Source organism: Nannospalax galili, unplaced genomic scaffold (assembly GCF_000622305.1).
Source record: "Nannospalax galili isolate Female #2095 unplaced genomic scaffold, S.galili_v1.0 scaffold113, whole genome shotgun sequence".
Classification (NCBI taxonomy): Eukaryota; Metazoa; Chordata; class Mammalia; order Rodentia; family Spalacidae; genus Nannospalax; species Nannospalax galili.
In genome coordinates this window covers 7,671,881-7,692,795 of record NW_008335444.1, presented here as the reverse complement: position 1 = coordinate 7,692,795, position 20,915 = coordinate 7,671,881, and the positions used below count along the sequence as shown (strand labels likewise).

General features: G+C 44.0%; 1 protein-coding gene across 1 annotated transcript; it reads left to right on the top strand.

The window, feature by feature from the left end:
- The first annotated feature begins 11,603 nt into the window (after nucleotides 1–11,603).
- On the top strand, nucleotides 11,604–20,314 carry Ppp1r15b (protein phosphatase 1 regulatory subunit 15B). The gene is made up of 2 exons (XM_008830386.3): nucleotides 11,604–13,506; nucleotides 16,956–20,314. The coding sequence occupies exons 1-2, from the start codon at nucleotides 11,638–11,640 to the stop codon at nucleotides 17,196–17,198; spliced, it is 2,112 nt and encodes a 703-aa protein (XP_008828608.2). The 5' UTR covers nucleotides 11,604–11,637; the 3' UTR covers nucleotides 17,199–20,314.
- Nucleotides 20,315–20,915: the final 601 nt, after the last annotated feature.

Sequence of the window (20,915 nt, the reverse complement as noted above, 5' to 3'; positions counted from 1 at the left end):
GTTTGTTTTTCAACTTCTCCTTGTTACAGGGTCAGGGGCCAGCCTGAACCTGGAAAAGTCTTGGAGAACACATCTTGAGATAATAGACTTGAGTCTGCAGTGCAAGGGCCAATCCCATCTCCAGAGTCAGTGTCTCAGTGAGCTCAAACAGCACATGACAATTTACCAATATAATATTACCCTGATATTATAACTAGAAAGCACCCAAGGAACGATGGGGCAGGAACATAAGCAAGCATAGAGCATCTGAGTATCAGAGAGGAAAATAACTCTATTTCAGAGAAAAACAGGCTTAGAATCACAATGTAGAAAGGGGAGGAGTTAAGACCAGTAGAGATGGCATCTCAAGCCTCTCACTCAAATAGACTATTACTTTTTACCTCTCATTGCTATAACTATGTGTTGGTAGTAGTTTGTCTCTTGTAAGGTTTTGGCCCTGGAGGTAGCTTGTCTCTTGTAAGGTTTTGGCCCAGGAGTACAGCAAATTTTTATCTGCTTCACAGGTCTAGTCATCACAAAGTGTCAGCTCCCTTTGCACCTTGAAGGCAAATGGCTAGAAAAACTAGCAAATACAGTATGTAAAACAGTAGGAATTGAAAATAGTCATTTTTAGAAATTAGCAAATACCATATAAAAGATATTAAAATCCAAATAATTCCTTTAAAATTACCAGATAAAGGTGTCATTCAAACAATGTCAAAAACCTAAAAATAATTCCTTTTTAAAAATCTGTAAATATGTTATACAATGTAAAAACTTAAAACAATCATCTTTAGTGCTGCATGCCTTTAATCCCAGCACTTGGGAGGCAGAGGCAGGCTGATCTCTGTGAGTTAAAGGCCATCCTGGTCTACATAGTGAGTTCCAGGACAGCTGGGGCTACAGAGAGACCTCAAAAAGACCCCCCTCAAAAAAGAAAAAAACCCAGTAAATATACCATAGAAGAAGTTAAAACTCAAAGTAATCTCCTTTAAAAACAGGCCCTAAACGATGTTAAAATTTAAACTCCCATTGTGTAGATCTGGCATTATTCCCTTAGTCTGAACTAGAAATGCATTGCTTATTCTATGACATCATCAAGAAATGAAAACAAAAATAAATTGCAAGAGGATCCTTGGCACCCCTGGTACTGGTAGATTAGGCTTGATATGAAAGAAGAAAGTACCTTCAGATATACGTGTGTGTGTGTGTGTGTGTGACTCAAATACAAAAGCGAATCAAAGGAATCCATGTTTCTCACCAACCATTGTAGCTGTGAATGCGAAGCCAAGTTCTCAGGATCTCTTAATTTCTAGACACACGCTATGCTGGAAAGGAAACTAATGAGGGCAGCAGAAGGAACAGGGCATATAAATCAGTGGGTTGTTGTTCTGAAAGCATATGACTCGCCTGAGTACTGCCTGTGAATTTTCGTGTACAGTGAAGTTTAAAATGGTCAGGTCTAGTTAGAAAAGTAGGTGCCTGAGCACCAGTTGCTTGGTGCCCAAGAGGGCCTAAGATCAAAATTTTGAGCCCCCTTGCCTGAGAAGAAGTTTAGGAGAAAAAAAGGCTTTTAAAACGTTTTTCCTTTGTCAATGGGGCAAGCCACCTGAAATTCTTTAAATGCTCCAGCAAAATTGCCCAGCCGGTTTAGGCTAGTTGGGCCAAAACAAGGAGAAAGGGCCCCCTAAAGGGTTCTTAGCCACATTTATAAGAGAATTTAAGAATGGGCCCAGCTGGAAACTTTTATCATTTTATTAGAATGTTAAAGAAAAATCCCCAGGGCAGGCGAGCTGGCAATCTTGGCAGCTGCCTGGAGGGGGTGAATAGATGGAAGGAAAAAAAAGCCTTGGGGTCGTGCAGGTTTAAAGCCTCCATAGTAGGTGAGGCACATGGCAGGCTGGCAGACACATGGCGGGGAGTAGAAAGCTTTAGTATGGGAGGGAGAGAGAGGAGAAGGATACAGAGCATTTGCATGTGTTGGCTTGAATGGTATCAGAAATCATCCCGAGTAAAGTGAGGAAGAAAGGCAGTGGAAGAAGACAAAGACAGGGAAAAAAGGATGGAAGACAGCAGGCCTTCCAGGCCCATAGCAAAGGAGAGGGAGCCAGAAAGGGGTGAAAGCAAAGCAGAGAGCTGGGGAGAGAAAGGAAGGGTGGGAGTGTACCTGAAAACCAAGTTAGTGGCGTTGGAGAAGTCCAGACGGGTCCCTTGAAGTAAGAACCAGGTTTTGGCACCATCTGATAGATAAAAAGTAGCTGTATGATCAATAGGGTTGATCAGGAGAAAGCACCAGGACACAGATAAAACTCCATCAGAACAGAGTTTATTAGCAAAAGAACCCATGGGACAGATTCCCTCTGGGCAGGGAAAATGTCTGCCTGGGTTGTGAGCTGGGGTCTTTTAAAGGGAGAGGCTTCTGGGTCGTGCAGAAGGCGGGAAGATATATATATTTTTAAAAGTTGGGTGCAGTGGGGAGCTGGAGAGCGGGACTGTTAAAACCTGTCCTCTTTAGAGATCAAAGGGGAAGCCTGCTGTGTTGGCCAAACAGTGGAGAAAAGTCTGCATCTCTGACTTCAAAGACCAGCATGCTTATCAGCTAGGTTCCCTTTTCTCAGGAGCATGAAAAGTCCATGAGACCCTGCTGGTGAGGGGATGGGCTATCTGAACCTTAACAGTTGTTAGCTACCATGTGAGTGCTGGGAATTGAACCTGGGTCCTCTCCAAGAGTAGCTAGTGCTCTTAATCACTGAGCCATCTTTCCAGGCCCCTCCTGTTTCAGCACTTTATCCAGAAGTTTTAAAATCTTCAGAGCAGAGATTTGTATTTCATGCAAGGGGATTTTGTGGGGCTTCCAAGGGAATTGTCCTCAGTAAATAGTAAAAAGTGTTATCTGCTGTATTTCTAAGGGGCTTTGTGGCAGTGCAGCCACTGTGGACAGGTCTCTATGGACCTTTTAAAAAAGTTAGAACTTGAATGACAAGAGTCTTAGTTAAGCACTTTTCTTAGCCAAGTGGAGTAGAAATCTGACCCCCCTCAGGGAGTGAGAATGAGAGTACTGGGGATGGGAAGAGAAGTCACCAGGGAGAAGAGAAACAAAAGAAATTCAGAACGTTGTATTTTCAGAGTTCAAAGAGTGCAAAAATGAAATTACCCAACACTGGGGTTTGGGGGACAAAGATTCACTTGGATTTGAAAGGTGAAAAATCAAGCAGCATTTTAAGTTCTGAGGTAATGCTGCTGGTTGGGATTTGTCTGGAAGAGTTGATCTTTGACAAACAATGCTGATGACTTCAAAGAGTCAGGTGAGCTGTCAGGCACTGTGGCTACTCAGAGGACAAGCATGTGGATGCCCTTAAGGAACTTACAGTAGAGCCAGGGAGGCAGCCATGAAAGGAACACAACAGTCCTTCAGTTAATCAGACTCTGCCTTCTCAGATTCAACCAATCATACAGAAAATGTTTGTAAAAAATGTCTGTGTTGGGTCTGGTGGCTCTTGCCTTTAATCACAACATTCTGGAGGAAGCAGAGGCAGGCAGATCTCTGTGAGTTCCAGGCCAGCCGGACCTGCACAGTGAGACCCTGTTTTAAAAATAAAATATAGGCGGCTGGAGAGATGGCTCAGCGGTTAAGAACACTGGTTGTTCTTGCAGAAGACCCGGATTCAAATCCCAGCACTCACATGGTGGCTAACAACTGTCTGTAACTCCAGTCCCAGGGGATCTGACAGACTCTTCTGAACTCCTTGGGCATTGCACGACATGGATGCACTTACCTACACACAGGCAATACATGCATACACATAAAATTAAAAATAAATAATTTTTTTTTTAAAGTTTGAAAAACAAATAAAAAAGTATCTGAGCCGGGTGAGGTGGCACACACCCTTAATCCTAGCACTCCATGGGTTCAACGCCAGCCTGGTCTACATAGTGAGTTCCAGGCCAGCTGGGGCTACAGGGAAACCTTGTCTCAAAAAGATTAAGAAAAAAAATGTAATAGTGTGTGTGTATACCTGCATGTGCGTGCTCAGAGGACAACTTTTGGAAGTTGATTTTTTTCCTTCCATAATGTCCTTCCACCGTGCCTGGGGATGAAACTCTGGTTGTCAGGCGTGGTGGAAGGCTCCTTTACCTGTGCCAGTCCTTAGCTGTGAAATTTTAAGGGTGGATCCTGTGGTTTTTTCCAGGCACTTAACTAAAGACCCAGTGAAAAGAAAACTCTTCTCGTTTTTTATTTTATTTTATTTTGGTCTTTTTTGAGACAGGGTCTCCCTGTAGCCCCAGCTGGCCTGGAACTCACAAAGATCCACCTGCCTCTGCCTTCTACAGTTTTACTTCTACAACTTTGATATAGATGAACTTGGAGGAAACTCTAGGACCCATAGAGTTCTGAGACAAAAATCCCTTAATGCCAGCCCAATCTTTACTGAAGGTTCTTGTATTTGCTTGGAAATGTAAAGACCAGCATCACTGCAGAGTCCTGACCTCAACGATACTCAAGTAGCAGTAGGTAATTGGGGTGGGTTATACTTCTGGCTGTGATGAGGCTTATGCTCAAAGGGTTTCCAGTCAGCCGAGCCCTTTTCCTGAGTCCAAGAGTGGTGAAGGGGCTTCTCAATACATTCTTCACAGTCAGTGGCATAAAGTACTGGACTCCTTTCTGGTAATAAATATTGAACCATGTTTTCACCAGTTGGCTTGGAGAGGGCATGGGAATCTAATCAATTTCTATGTAGCTCCAGGATGTCATTTTGTTTAAGGGACTTAAACATGCATGGATTTTCATATCTGCAGGACATAGTGGAACCGATAACCACCATGCCTATGGCAACACCACAGTATAGTGTGGCATGGACAGGGCAGGAGAGTGGCAGGTGGAAGGATAGGTAGAGTAGGTTTCACAGAGGAAACATCAAAACTGAGCAGGCTTCCCCAGTCATATGCGGGCAGCTGTGTGTGTCCAATTTCCCCTTCTCATAAGGACACTGTTAAAATGGATTAGAGCTTACCCTAAGGGCTTCATTTTAAAACTGATCATCTGCAAAGAAGAAAATTTAAATAATGTCACATTCATAAAAGCTAGGTATTAGGGCTTCAGCATCTTTTGGGGCACAATCCAATTCTCAAGAATCCAAAGACTAGATATACTAAAAATGTTCTTGGAAGCCTTAACAATAGCTGCTTGGAGGGTGAAGCAGGGTAAAAACTACCTTGGAGTAGATTAGAGAGCAGGAGAGAAGATGGAGACCATGAGCAACTTTTGAGACATTTGGCTGTGGTAGAAACTTGAGGAAAATGTATCTAGAAAGGCTTTTTAAAACATATCTTACAAAAGTATATTAGCCAAAGTGATTTATTACTAGAGAAAACATGTGTGTTACAGAAGGGGGCCAGGATTCCTTGAGTGGAAGAAGGGCTAGAATGGCGGAGGTTTCTTGGCTTTGAAATGAGATTGGTGATACTAAATGTGGGTCCAGATTCACAAGGGCTAGGCATATAGTCCCAGCACTCAGGAGGGAGAGGCCAGCAGATCTCTGTGAGCTCCAGGTCAGCCAGGGATACATAGTGAGACCCTGTCTCAACAAAACAAAACAAAACAACCAAAATGGATACAGGAGAACTGGGTGGGGGAAAGATGGTATGGTTCATGCTGGAATTTATTTTCTCAATGAAGTATGAGGTGGGATTCCAAGCTAAGAATGTACAGAGGAAGGCTGGGAATTTGGAGGAAGCATTGTGAAATAGTCTGAAAGTGTGGAAAAAAATAGAACTACTAAAAGCATTGATGAGATTAGTGACCAAGTGTGAAGTGAGTCAGTCAGTATGCTTGAGTGATTTCTCCAGCACCACTGCACTGCAGGAATGCAGGGTCTCACTCTGTATACACCTGAAACTATGTAGCCCAGGCTGGCCTCAAACTCATAGCAATTATAGGAATGAATCACCACACTGGCTGAAAGGAGGTAGTTTTAATATTGGATAAAGGAAGAAAATGAAGATGATGGGTCACTGAGAAAAAGTGATGATGGTTTATGGGGTCTCTAAGGGGTTAAGTGGGTGGCACCCAACACTGGGGCATACACCTAGAACACCAGTATTCAGTACTCAGGAGGCTGAGGCAGGAAGAGTACTTTGAGTTCAAGGCCAACCTGGGCAGCAAGACTCTGACACACACACACAAAAAGCTTTAAGAGAAAAGGAACTGAATCAAGGTGAGTTGGAAAGACAGGATGTGGTAGCCAGAACAGTGAGGGCTATAAGGGATACTTGGAAAAATAATCAAAAGGTGCGTGCCTTTTACCCGAGGCCTGGCAATATCTTTTAAAGTAAACACAATGTACTGGGGTTTTAGTTGTCTTCTGCCAAAGTGCAGTCAGCTGGCCAATCCAAGGTCTTCTTGTCTTCTCCAACTTGCATGTAGCCAAGGCAACACCTTGTTATCTCTCAGTACAGAGCTGCCCTCCCTTTGCCCTCTGGCTGAAAAGCTGAATCACCATTCTGTTCTTGGTAGACTATAAGACAAAGCCACAAATTCTCATAGCTTTCAAATGCTTGATTATGTGTTCCCCCTAAAGCAACTTCAAAGTTTAGAAGAATAAAAACTAAAATAAAAACTGTATGGGGAAGAGGAAGCCCGTTCAAGAAAGTTTTGTTAGTTTTTACTTACTTTTGCAATGCTGGGGATCAAACCCAGGGCTTGTAATTGCTGGGGAAATGTTCTGCCATTGAGCTACATCCTTAGGCTCCATTCAAGAAAGTTATAAGAAAATTTTTTTGTTGTTGTTTTGTTTTGAGACAGGGTCTCACTGTGTATCCCTGCTGGCCCGGAACTCACAGAGATCTGTTTACCTCTGCCTCCTGAGTGCTGGGATCAAAGGCATGTGCCACTATACCTGGCACAAGAACACATTGTTTTTAGGAGCATGTTTAACTCACTGAAAAAATTGAGAGTAGACTATTAGGTATGGGGGCTGGAGAGATGGCTCAGTGGTTAAAAGCACTGACTACTCTTGTCAAGAACCTAGGTTTGGTTCCAGCACTCATATGGAGGCTAACAACCCTCCTGTAACTCCAGTTCCAGGGGATCAGAAGCCCTCTTTTGGCTTCAGTGGGCATTACACACATGTGGTGCACTTACATACAATAGGCAAAACAGGTAAAACACCCATACACATAAAAATAAATAAACCAAAAGGAGGTTTTAAAAAAAAAAAAGGGATATGAAGTTTGTGATAGGTAGGAATGTTGCAGAGAGTGTGCGTGGCGGGAAGGGAAGGGAAAGATGTCAGGGAAGGGAAGGGAAAGATGTCAGGGAAGGGAAGGGAAAGATGTCAGGGAAGGGAAGGGAAAGATGTCAGGGAAGGGAAGGGAAAGATGTCAGGGAAGGGAAGGGAAAGATGTCAGGGAAGGGAAGGGAAAGATGTCAGGGAAGGGAAAGATGTCAGGGAAAGATGTCAGTCCATGGGTTGTGAGCTGGGACTTTATATATAGGGGCTTGAGGGTGTGGAAGGGGGGAATGTTTGGGGGAGAAATCAGGGAGGGGGAAGCAGGAAAAGCCTGGGGGAAGCAGAAAAAGCAGGTAGGATTAGGGTCTGGAAGTGTTTACTTTTTTCCTTTTAAGAAAAGAGAAAAGCTGTTATGATAAACAGCTTCTAAAATCTCTGGTTATCAGGTAGAATCTGCTTATCTTATCTTTGGAGGTCAGAGGAAAGGCAGGCTGCTTCTCAGCAGAGTTTGTTTCCCTTGACTTCAAAGGTCAAGGTGAGGTCCCTGTTGGGGAGGGGGGAAACTGCTGCTGTTTGGAACCCTAACAGTTTGGTCATAAGGAAGGTTCTTGTAATAAAAGGTGAGCAGCAGTGGTTGGTTTGGAAAGGAAGAAGACACAAGTCCCCTCAGTAAGGTTTATTAGAATTAGAGGGCCTTAGGGTTGCCAGGTTTGGTGGTGCATGCTTTTAATCCCAGCACTTGGGAGGTAGAGGCAGGCAGATTTCTGTGAGTTCAAGGCCAGCTTGTTTTACATAGTGAGATTCAGGCCAGCTGGGGCTACAGGCTACAGGAAGACCCTGTGTCAAAAAATAAAAAAGAAATAAAATAAAAAGACCAAAAAAAAGGGCCTTGGGGTCATGTTGGGCCTTTGGGCCAGGAGGTGGAAGGGCAAGCAGTAGACAGTAACAATGCAATATATGAAAAAATTTAAATATAATGGGGCCTTAAAAGGAAGGAGAGGCTTCCCTTTAAAAGCTGGCCGGGAGCTTCATTATTCTCACATTAAAAGTGAGAATAAGGGGCTAGAGAGATGGCTCAGCAGTTAAGAGCACTGACTGCTCTTGCAGAGGTCCTGGGTTCTATTCCCAGCACCCACATGGTGGCTATGAACTGTCCTTAACTCCAGTTCCAGGGGAATCTGAAGCCCTCTTCTGACTTCCGCAGCATTGCACGACACATGTCCACTCACATACATGCAGGCAATACACTTATACACATAAAATAAAAATAATAAATAAAAAATGTTTTTAAAAAAGAGTTAGAATAAGGGGCTTGGAGGGCTCAACAGTTAAGAGCACTGACTGCTCTTCCAGAGGATCAGAGTTTGGTTCTCTGGACCAGAGTTTTGTTCCCAGCACCCACATGGAGGCTCACAACCACCTGTTACTCCAGTTTCAGGGAAACCTGATACCTTCTTCTGGTCTCCATGGGCACTGTACACTCATGGTACACATAGACATGACTCTACATAAAAACACTCATATACATAAAAATATTTTTAAAGTAAATAAATATTTAAAAATACATAAGATGAACGTAAAGAATAAGAGTCCACATAGTGTGGGGCCTTGGACAGGTCTTCTATATTGAGGTCCACCCACCTAGGGCTCAGGGATCATTGGGAAAGAGGAGGGTGGAAAGAGCCAGGGAGGAGATGCATGACCATATGGAGATACCTGGGACCCTTCTCATACAAACCTACAGCAATGGTGTCAGCATGCAGAAGACCCATGCAGACTTAGGCAGACAAAAACCCAGCACACAACTGTGGAAATGAACAGCAAGCCCCAACCTTAGTCAAAGAATTATTGGCAGCTGATTACTGCTGGGTGAGGAAGAGCTGATCTTCTTGAAGAGAGAGACTCTAGACAGGCTGACTAAACCTGGTGGATGAACTTGCTCCGAGGGACATCTCAGGACACTTTACATAATAGGCCTTAATACAAATGACAGAATGCATGAAGGAGAAAGGGGGTATAAAGATGATTTTATGTATAACACACACAAAAATTAAATAAAAATTAAATAAAAAATAAGGTGGAAAGTGTGAGAGGAAGGCACATGACATTGACCTCTAGCCTCCACACAGGCATGCATTGGTGATCATGCAATACACATGTGCATGTACCATATGCATAATAAAAGAGGAGAAGGAGAGGGAGGAGGAGAGGGAAGAGGAGGGGGAGGAGGAGGAGAAGGAGGAAGAGGAGAGGGAGGAGGAAGAAGAGGAAGAGAAATCCTGACCTAGGCAATAATTACCTCAAGGAGCTTGGGCCCAGTCAGAGAGAATTGTGTATTATCAGTGTTGGGAAGAATCAATGAATTCTGACTGGGAGGGTCAGTGAAGGCCTCAAGCAGAAGCTGACCTTTCAGCTGAGCCTGAGTGTGAGTAGGTGTGCCACATGGAAAAGTGAGGACTTTCCTGGCCAGGAAACAGCAGAAGGAAAGGTCTGAAACCAGAAGCCATGCTAAGTTAAATGCTCTGTCGGATAACTTGCAAGAAGAGAAGCTGCAGAAGAGCCTGGGGGAGCATCCTGGGAGAACCTGCTGAAGAAAGCCATTATTCTGGAGATAGTGGGAAACAACTGAGGACTGTGAAGTCAAACACTGGAATATTAGCTAATGCTTGTACTCCTACTCTATCTGGCAGGCACTGTATTAGGAACATAGCTCTCTCACCCAGTGATTAAAAGAGGAATTACAGCCATAGCCTCACTTTGCAAATGGACTGAAACTCCCAGTAATTAGTGTACTCAGATCTCTTTTTATTATGTAAACTGACTCGTTACTAATATATTTTTCTAAAGTTCTTAAGATTGAGAAACAAGATAGTTCCAGATATAAGTAATAAGATATTAAGGGGCAGTAAAAGAAGAAATTGAGGGCCTCTTGATTTCTAAGAAAGGAGTTCCTTGAAGGGGGTCCAACAAATTATGAGGAGCCAATGGTCTCCTTTGGCCCCTAAAATATCTTCCTTCTTAGGTCTATCACCCTCCCTCTGTTACAGTTGCTTGACCTAAGCCCTATAGATTAGAATGTTTTTGTTCTTTTGTTTTTAGATTAAAAGATTTTAACAGAAAAAAGAAAGTAAATTAAGACCAAACTCACAAGAGAGAATCAGCTGGTACTTGAGGAGCTGAGGCAAGATTGTGGCAAGTTTAAGGCCAGCCTGGGCTACAGAATGATACCCCATTTCAAAGGAACCAATACCCCCTACTTCTGCAATACGTAGTATAGCAATTAAATTTATCAGAGAATTTTTTTCCAAAGGACAAAGTTGCACCCTGCGGTTCTGGTTGCTCAGGAAGTAAATACGAGTTGACTACACTGTTGCTGAGAAGCATGAGAGCAAACAGTTGTGGGGACTCCCTTCCCTTTCTATCCTTCAGCTTGTCCCAAGGTGGTCTAATAAGACACTCTGAGTTTTCATTTACATGTATGTCAGGTGGGCGCTGAAAGATTGGTCAAAGTTAAATCCCAGGCAACGCTAATGACTTAAAAATTATAAAGCAGTGGGCACAGGACTGATTCATTTTTCACATGAATCTTTCACTCCTACTACTCACTTCGGATGATTTGTCTTATCAAGTAGGTTATTTATATTGCATTGCCCAAGTCATATTTAAGGTCCCGGGTTGGGTCTATTTAGCACTTAACACGAGAAGCCTGATATATCCAAATATGAGTACAAGCACTTCCGAGTGTACAGACTGATGAAAGGGCTCAGGAGAATTCACAAGTTCTCTGGAAACCCTGCTCATCTCCCTAAACCCTTCCTTTAACCCAGAGGGTGGAGGGCGCGGTCTCCTAGGAGACCAGAGAGAACTGACTCAGCGCATGCGTGCAGCCTGAGTCCGGCTGATGCAACCTTCCGCGAGCCTTCGGCTCTACCAAGAGTAAATCTACGGGGACCGCAGGCGCGACCAATCAGCGGCTGCGCGCAATGGTGAGGAAAGTCCGCCCCTGGGAGTTGGGAGGGGGCGGGGGCGCCACAAAAGACGTTGGGCGGCGTGCGGCGGGCGGAGCAGATGCTGTCCGTCTTCCGTCTGGTCCGGCGGCTTCCGGGTGTTCCGCTTGCCTCAGCCTGCCGCCATCTTGGGCCTCGTAGGCCTCCGCGCCGCGGTCGCTAGGCCGGTCTGTGGCCGAGCGGCTTCCGCACACTCGGCCGGCGGATTCCCGGCCGCGATGGACGTAGCCGTGGCCGCCGCCTCTTGCGCGCGCCGCCGGGCCCTGCGCCACGCCGCCCGCTGCGGAAGCCGCCGCTCTCTGAGGCTTGTCTGCCGGCGAGGGGGTCGGCCTGCTGTACCGACTCCGCCGCTTGGCGAGGCCGAGGCTGTGTAGGCCTCCGTGAACTCTGCGCACCGACTCGAGAAACCACGAGGAGAAGCGATGGAGCCGGGTACTCCCGGGACTCGGAAGCGGCCTGGCCCGCGCTGGGGCTCCCGGCTCCAGCTGTCCTTCCTCGGCCGGCGATCGCACGTACGCTCTCCCGACTTCGCTCCGGAAAACCCCGGAGATCCCACCCTGGCTTCCACCGCCCTGCCCGAGCCTCGGACTAGCTGCTGGTCCAGATTGCTGTCCCTGCTCTTTGCGCTGCTCCCTAGCTTGCTCCAGAAGCTGCTGATTTGGAGCCAGCTTTTCGGTGGCTTGATTCCGACCAGGTGGCTGGATTTCGCCGGAAGCTACAGCGCCCTGAGACCCTGGAGAGGGCGGCAGGGGTCAGCCACCCCTGCAGTGCAGAAATCTTTGAGTTCCCTGCGGCTGGACCCTTCAGACGGCTTGGTTGACAGCCCCCTTGACTGGCTAGAGGGGGGACTCCAATGGCAGTGCTCATCCTCAGACCTGGAATTGAAACTTAAAGGCCAGGGCAGAGCTTTGGACTCTGCAGCACACACTTTGCTCCTGGAGCAGCAGCCGTGGGGAGTGCAGATGTTCCACGGCAGTCTTCAAGCCCATCTGCTCTCCGACAGCGAGCTAGACTCTTCTTCACTCTCTGGGCCTCTAAACATTAAGAGCTTAGGCAGTTTCAAGGTAGTTTCCTACTTACTGAACCCCTCCTACCTGGACTGCCTTTCCCAGCTGGAGCTGCGCTGTCGGAACAGCCAGCTGGTGGATCTCCGCACGCTGACCCCAGAGAGCTGCTCCCTGGTTGAAGATGGTTGTCATCCGCAGCCACTTCGGGCAGAGATCTCGGCAACTTCATGGCAAAGGTGTCCACCTTTGTCCACTGAAGGCCTGCCAGAAATCCACCATCTTCGTATGAAACGGCTAGAATTCCTTCAGGCTAACAAGGGGCAAGAGTTACCCACTCCCGAGCAAGATAATGGCTATCACAGCCTGGAGGAGGAACACAGCCTTCAACGGGTGGACCCGCAGCACTGCACAGATAACCCAGCACAGACTGTGTCCCCTCCCGGAGCCACCCAAGAGCCCACCGAGGAAAAGCTACAATTGTTGATTGAAGAGGCTCCACTCGCTCGGGGAAGCTGCCCATCTTTCGAGTCACCTGCGGAAAGAGAGTCTGAAGAGGAGGACCACACCAGTGTAGTAGTTGACTCTTCGGACATAGAGGATGAAGTTCCGGTTTCTGCCAGACCAGCTTGTAGCAACAAATTGATAGATTACATTTTGGGAGGGGTGTCCAGTGACCTGGACTGCAGCTCGGATTCGGAAGGTGAGAGTTGGGACGAGGAACCTGAGGATGATGGCTTTGATAGTGATGGGTCGCTGTCAGAATCGGACCTGGAACAAGACTCTGAAGGGCTTCACCTTTGGAACTCTTTCTATAGTGTAGATCCTTATAACCCCCAAAATTTCACGGCAACCATTCAGACTGCTGCCAGGATTGGCCCTGCAGACCCTTCCGATTCTGGGAAGGATTTGTCTGGCAACTGTGTTCTAGGGCGTTCTCCCCAGGCTGGAATCCTTCCAGAGACCCCTGACAGTTCTGGGGAGGAAGATGACTGGGCATCCAGTGCAGATGAAGCGGAGAATCTCAGACTGTGGAACTCTTTCTGTAATTCCGATGACCCCTACAACCTTTTAAATTTCAAGGCTCCTTTTCAAACATCAGGGAAAAACTGGAAAGGCTGTCATGACTCAAAGGCAACGGCCGAGGCCCCGGTGGCCTTTTCCCAGTGTCATACCTTATTTTCTCGTAAGGTGCAGCTATTTGGGAGCCCAGAAAATGGATGTCCAGACTGTGGGCCGAGTGAGTTTCTTTCTGGAGAAAGAGACAAGCATATCAAGAGAAAAAAGGTTTGTTTCTTTTATATGACTGACAATTTGCTCTGTTTTGATTTGGTTACGTGTGGCAGCATGACTTCTCTTTTGGAGGCGTGGTTTTGTGTGTGTGTGTGTGTGCGCGTGTGTGTACACATATATACATATATATAGTTTTTTGTTTGGTCTTTTTGAGTTTGAAATAGGGTCTCCTTATAGCCCTAGCTGGCCTTGAACTCACAGATCTGCCTGCTGCCTCCGAAGGCATCGGCCACCACACCCCCACGGTTGTGTGTATGTTTTTGAGGAAGGCCTCAAAGCCCGCATGCTTGCAGGGAGAACTATTGGAATGGCCCTTCCTCCCCATAGGACGGATTCCTATCTGAAAGGATGGTGCCAATGTAGCTGTTAGGGAGGGGTCATTTTCATTTAGGTTGGTGAAACTATCATAGCCATAATGTCCTGAAATGGTTTGACATGTGGTGTTTTGTTCGCGAAACCTTCATATTTTATTTTCTCAGAACTTTTTATTCCTGTCCATTAGAACCCAAAGGATTAATAATATAAAATAGTAAGCCAGGTTTATGTGATTTGTTCTGAAGGAGTTGATTGTGGTGGTTCATACCTGTAATTCTAGCATTTGGGAGGCAAGAGGATTGCTGCTAGTTCTGGGCAGCCTGGGCCACATAGTGAGTTGTCAGGATGTCTCTATAGGGTGAGACCCTGTCTTCTGCATCAAACCTTTCACAATTACACAAGAAATGGTATTGTCTTTTTTTTTTTTTTTTTTTTTTTTTTTAAGACAGGGTCTCACTAGCCCTGGCTGGTCTGGAACTCCTAAAGATCTACCTACCTCTGCCTCCTGGGTGCAAGGAGCTGTGAGCTGCCACACCATGCCATTGCAAAAGAATGAATTACTAGTTACCAAAGACCAGGTTGTAAACAGTGCTGGCTACTTGGTTTAAGCAGTTCCTGTTCTTGGGTTAGTTTTATTTTTCTGTGACAGGATCTCACTTTGTGACCAAGGCTAGCCTTGAACTCATTACATAGTCCAGGCTGGCCTCAAGTCTCAGCACTCCTCCAAGTGCTGGAACTACTAGTGTGCAGCATGAGGCAGGCCCAGTTCCAGGCTAGTTGGAAAACCTCACGGGGCTCTTTACTCTCTCATTATATTGTCAGATTTACTTTATTTTGGGAGTCTTTTGAATTACTTTATTTCTCCTATGGTTTATTCAGCTGAAGTTACTGAGAATATTCCCCAGACACAAGGAACACAAGGAAGTTTTTTACTGTAGAGGGAGTTTCTTTAGTTTCCTATACCTTCATCTAGAAAGAGAAAGCGATGGGTAAGTTACCATTGACCTGGGATCTTGCAGCATCGGGGGAAAAACTGGAAAGGCTGTCATGACTCAAGGGCTCTCAAAGGCATCATCCTCAGGCTGTAAGCCATTGGTTCCAAAGGTACAGTTTACTATGAAACTGTTCTTACGGTAGAAAATATCTAAATGATAGTAATATTTTTTGGGGGGGGGTCATTTTGAGACAGAGTCTCCCAGTAGCCCCTGCTGGCCTGGAACTCACTATGTAGACCAGGCTGGCCTCAAACTCACAGGGATCCACCTGCCTCTGCCTTGTGAGCGCTGAGATTAAAGGCGTGCACCACCACGCCCAGCTATGATAGTAACCATATGTCTTGCCTATAGAGGCATGATAAGTCATACTAAAATTAAAATTTTATTTCACATTTCAGAATGATAGGATGAAAGAGCCCCCCCCCTTCCTTACCCCCTCCTTATACTGGGGGTTGAGGCCAGACTTGCTGAACAAGGAAGGGCTCCACCACATCTCCAGCCCTCATTACCCTCTATTTAGAATGAATAAGCAAGAAACAAAGTGGGCAATGTCCTGAGCATTTGGCACCTCACCTATTTTCTCTGCTCCTGAGGAGTTAGGACTGAGATTTGGGGAGGCATCTAGACCTGAGCGATTGCTTCACTGTCATGTACTTGATCCACATCTATCTGATGGGAATAATACTAGTAGCTCGTGCAAATATTACAGGGTTTATTACTGTTTTTCTGGTGTGGTGCTGGGGATTGCATCCAGGACAGGCTAAATGTGCACCCTATCACAGAGCTAGCTACATCTCCAGCTCAGGTACTGCAAGATTTAAATGCTTCATTTCCATGCTTTTCAATAGCTAAGGCCAATCTCATGTCTGGTTAGCTTGAGACTACCAATTATGAAGTAGAAGCAAAACTTACAAAGGTTACACTTTAAATATGATAGGTATTTGAAAGCCTTAGGCTGCCTGCCCTCTAATTAGACAGGAATAATGAGTAGTGTCCAATTCTTAGAATGAGGCCTTCAGATCTTGGAGTTTAAAATACTTTGTGTCCTGGCAAAAGAGCAGATTGTAGAGCCAGATAGACTGAATCCTGATCACACCCCTTAGATGCTGGGGCACTGGACTTGTCTCTTAGCCTCTGACTTGTCTGTACAGTGGTGATAGTAGTGGCAGTCGGTACCTCATAGGGTTGATGAGGATCATATGAGAAAAGTTCTTTGGAAAAAGCTTGGCATATGGTATACACTACTTAAGGGCTTGTTTTTATTTATTTTAGTGACATATGAATGAGAAACCACTAGAATGCAATATCTAGTAAGCTGTTACATGCCTGCTAATTGTCCTCAGGGGGCATTCCTTGGCCTGATGTAAAGGGAAGGAAAGCAGTTATCCTCAGTGGGATTAGCTGATGTAACTATTAAACATGCTTTAAAGCAAGTTATTACTTTTGGAGCTTGATATCTTTTTTTGAGACAAGAGCTCACGTGGCCCAGTCTGGCTTCAAACTCCTGGGTGTCCTGCCTCAGCCTCTTGAGTGCATTGAGGAGTGCATTTCCAGGGTTGTAGTGCTGTCTCTCTGAAATACATTTTTCATTTGGGGGAAAGAATACTGCATAACTGTATTTCTTTAAAATATTTATTTTTATTTTATGTGTATGAGTATATTGCCTGCATGTGTGTAAATGCACCCATGTCCCAAAATGCCCACGGAGTCAGAAGAAGGCTTCGGATCCCCTGGAACTGGAGTTACGGGAGGGTTGTTAGCCACCATGTGGGTGTTGGGAATTGAACCTGGGTCCTCTGCAAGAGCAGTCAATACTCTTAACTGCTGAGCCATCTCTCTAACCCGTAACTATTTCTTTAAAGATTAAAGAATAGCAAGGATTAATAATAGGAATATTTCAGTTCCCATCTCTGGATTCATTTTATCAATATCATAAAATAAGTGGGGTTTGGGGGAAATTGTTTGTATATGTATGAAAGGTACATAACATTTATTGAAGTTGTTTTATCCACGTTCTATCTGCTTAGAGCTTTTTTTAAAACTTCACATGTACTTTGAAACAAAAGACTCTTGTTTACCTCAGTTTTAATGTTAAGATCCTAGAATTATTAACATTAGTCTTTGTCGTTATAGGTAACCTTCCTTGAAGAAGTTACTGAGTATTATATAAGTGGTGATGAGGATCGCAAAGGACCATGGGAAGAATTTGCAAGGGATGGATGCAGGTTCCAGAAGCGAATTCAAGAAACAGAAGATGCTATTGGATATTGCTTAACATTTGAGCACAGAGAAAGAATGTTTAATAGACTCCAGAAACATGCTTCGAAGGACTTACACTGTTTTCCAGCAGTGTTAAGATGTGTGAACAGCCTGTAGGCCTAGCAAACACTATCTCTTACTGGAGAGGTTTCTTTTAAAGAGAGATATTGGCAGCTGCCCTTTAACATTTTTTTAAAAGAAGCAACTTTTCTCTAGTGGTGCAGGTTTTTTGGTTTTTTTTTTTTTTTGGTGACGTTTATCATTGAAAGCACCAAGGTTTCAAGCCAACTCTGACATTGAAGGATCTCTGATTTAATCCTCTCTTTCTTGGATGTGGGTTTTGTGAGCCAGTTCTTGACAGTGAAGGATCTCTGATCTTTCATCCCCTCTCTTAGTTGGATGTGGTTTTTGTTTGTTTGAGATCTGTCATGATATGTATGTACTCCTGGTTAGCCTAGGGCTGGCTATGTGGACCAGGCCAGCCTTGAATTTGTGATGATTTTCTAGCCTCTGCCTCCTGGGATTTATAGGTATTTGACTCCACACTCAGCTAGATGTGTTTTTAAGCATCCTTTGCGTGCTTGAAGTGAAAAGGGGACCTTTTAAATAATAATTTTGTGCTTTTCAAAACTTTTTTTTTTCTATGCCTGATGATACAGACCTATAATTGTAGTTACTTTGGAGACTGAGGCAGGAAGATAGAAAGTTCAGTTTGCCTAGGGTACATAGTGAGTTCAAGGCCAGCATAAATAGTTTAGCAAGATCTTATCTCAAAATGAAAATGAAGAAAAGAAGGGCTGGGAATATAGCTCAGTAGTAGCGTGAAGTTGCCTAGTGTGTGCAAGGCCCTATCTTCAATTCCCATGCTCTAAATAAAAATAAATATTTTCCTGGGAAACAATATTTATAGGGCTTACATCCCATATTTAGTTCTAATTTAAATTATGCATACTTATTTAAAATCTTTGGGCTCTTATGTGCTTTTCCCCCTTATATTCTGAAATTAATGAGCATTTATGTTTTTCTGTATATATGTATGTATCTGTGTACATATATATGTATATTATATATATATGTATGTATGAGGGATAGTGAGATAGGTTCTCACTTTGGCCTTGAGCTTATGGCGATCCTGCTTCAACTTCCTCAGTGATAGGATTACAGGCATGAGTCACTGTGCTTGGCTATATTTATTTCATTGATTTGACCTATCTACCTTAAGGCTGAAAATTATGTTGTATATGTTATCAACTTAAAGGACGTTATTGTGATACTTGTTTTTCTTTAAATAATGATCTGAAAGTGTGTGGTGGGATTCCTTTTTTTTTAAGGCATAGTCTCTTGGCCATAGCTGGACTTAAGCTCACTACTTAGCCAAGGATAACTTTGTGCTTCGTTCCTCTTGCTGGTACCACAAGTGTGTGTGCCACTACCACGCCCAGATTTTTTTTCTATTCAAGTTCTACTTAAATATGGTATCGCTTTTTTTTTTTTTCCCTTTAAATCATTGCCGACCTAGTACTTTGCTATCCAGACTAAACTGATCTTGCAGACTTGGTGAGCCTTCTGCTCCTGCTTCCCAAGGGCTAGGATTATAGGCATGCACCACCAGGGCCAGCTGGCCTGCCAAAGTTTAATATCTAATATATTTGATTTCTGTGCAAACTGTCCTTTGGAAAGGTTTCTATGTTGTAGTTCCCAGTGGCTCTTTGTGTCTTTCAATAGGTAGAAATTGTAAAACTCTCTAGAAAGTAATAATTGCATCATAGGTGTTTATTTTTTAAACTTAAAAGCCTAGAACTTTCTTTTGAGGGAGATGGGAGACATCTCAGAAATTCAGTTTTGTTTTATATACTCTTAACAGAAAACCAGTGTTATTAATACCATGCCTCAGCACTGTCACTTTTAAAACTTGTGGTAACACTGTAAACTTGGAACTGTGCAGTTGTGTGAAACGTAAAATAGAAACTTCAGTCAATGTCCAGGTTTATTGTATTTTAATGATGAGAGAAGCAGTAGGATGGTCCACTGTCAGGAAAGTGGAAACTTGAGGCATAACACCTAGAAAGTCTTGAGTGTCTTGAGCCCAGAGTTTACATTTGAATTGAAGTCTGCATTAATTGGGAATGGGTATGCTTTTTTAGTTAGCTTTACCTGGTGTGCATATGTCAGGTTGAGGTAATGTAACCACCTCTTTATCTGTCAGTTCCTAACTCTGTGTGCCTTCTGTTGGATAGTGGAGAAACATGGATCAAATAGATGACCACTTAATTCAGTGTGGGGTGAATTTTCTCAGAAGAGCTTGCAGGGTAACTACCTCAGTTTAAAATCCATCTGGTTTGCTCTAAAATCTGCCTCCAGTGTTAATATATGTTCATTCACACACTGAGAGTGCAGCACCATACAAGATGGACTTACTTTCACAGAACATTCTGTGCATTTTGTGCACCTCCACTTTAGGTAATCACGGAGTGCATTTGCAGAGTGCCATGGGAACAGGCTGGTTAGAAGCAGTGTCATTTGAAAAGCAGGCATCATTTTCCTAGGAAGACAAGATTTGTGACAATACATAGACATTCTTTTAAAACCGGACTGAAGCATAATGATTAATTGCAGACACTAGGTTGTTTGAGTTTCTGGGATCCAGCACCTGTGTGTATCTGAAAGTAATGAAACATCTGTACAGTCATTGTGTTTTGAAAATTGTTACCTGAGATTCCACCCTCACTTCACATGAGTAAAAGCCTGGTTGAAAAATATGCTGCCTTCCTTTAAAAGCGATCAGATGGTGGACAGAAGGATCTTTAAACACTGACTGAATGAGAAAGGAAATTGTCATTTTCATCCTAGTCCTAGATGTCAAATGCTCCCTCCAAAGGAAAAGGCCTTGGTGAAAGGAAGTGCTCAGCTGAACCTTTTACTCATCCCAGTCCTCTAATGGTGCTTTAAGGATCAGTGTAGCACATGAAAGACTTGTACAGACAGGTAAATTTTCCATTTCTGAGTGATGAAATGTGATAATTCTTTATCTATAACTTGAAATCAAAACTATCAGATTTTATTTTTTTATAATTTAAGGAAGGTGAAGTTAGGGGACTAGAAGATTTCTGAATTGACTCCTTCAGATCCAGTAATTTAAATATAACTAGTTGGGATTTTATAGTTAAAATTCTATTTGTATATAATTGTTAACTAATCTGTAAATTGTAATAAATATATTTGCAATTCTTAAATGCTGCGTGATACTTACTGGTTTTGGAATTATGGGGCAGGATTTTCCGGGTTAAATCAGTTTTGTAGAAGCACCTGTATCATACAGGGCACCTCAGCTAATGGAGGGGAGGAATGGGAAGAGGTAAATATAATTGCTAACTACATTTTAATGATAGGAAAACTTGGTTCTTAGAGTAGGAAAGTTGTTTTGTTTCTTTGTATGTTTTGTGACAGTTTTGCTATATATCCCAGGCCACCTGCTTCCGCCTCCTGAGAGCTATGATTACACAAGTGTGCTGCCACACCTAGCTGCTGGCAGTGGGATTGGTTTTGGTTTGGTTTGGTTTTTGAGACAGGCTCTCACTATATAATATGTCCTGACTAGTCTGAACTCAACTAGGTTGACCAGGCTATCCTTGAACTAGAGATTTGCCCACCTTTGCCTCTGCCTCTGTTTCTGCTGGAATTAAAGCTATGGTGTACCACCCCAGCTTGAGAGTCCCTTCTTAGAGGCAAGATTTCACTATAAAATTAGGACCAGCTCTCTAGCTCTGCTGTTGATCCCTTTCTTCTTCCTTTCCCCCTCCCCTCCCTTTCTCTTATCCCTCTTTCTCTTTGCTA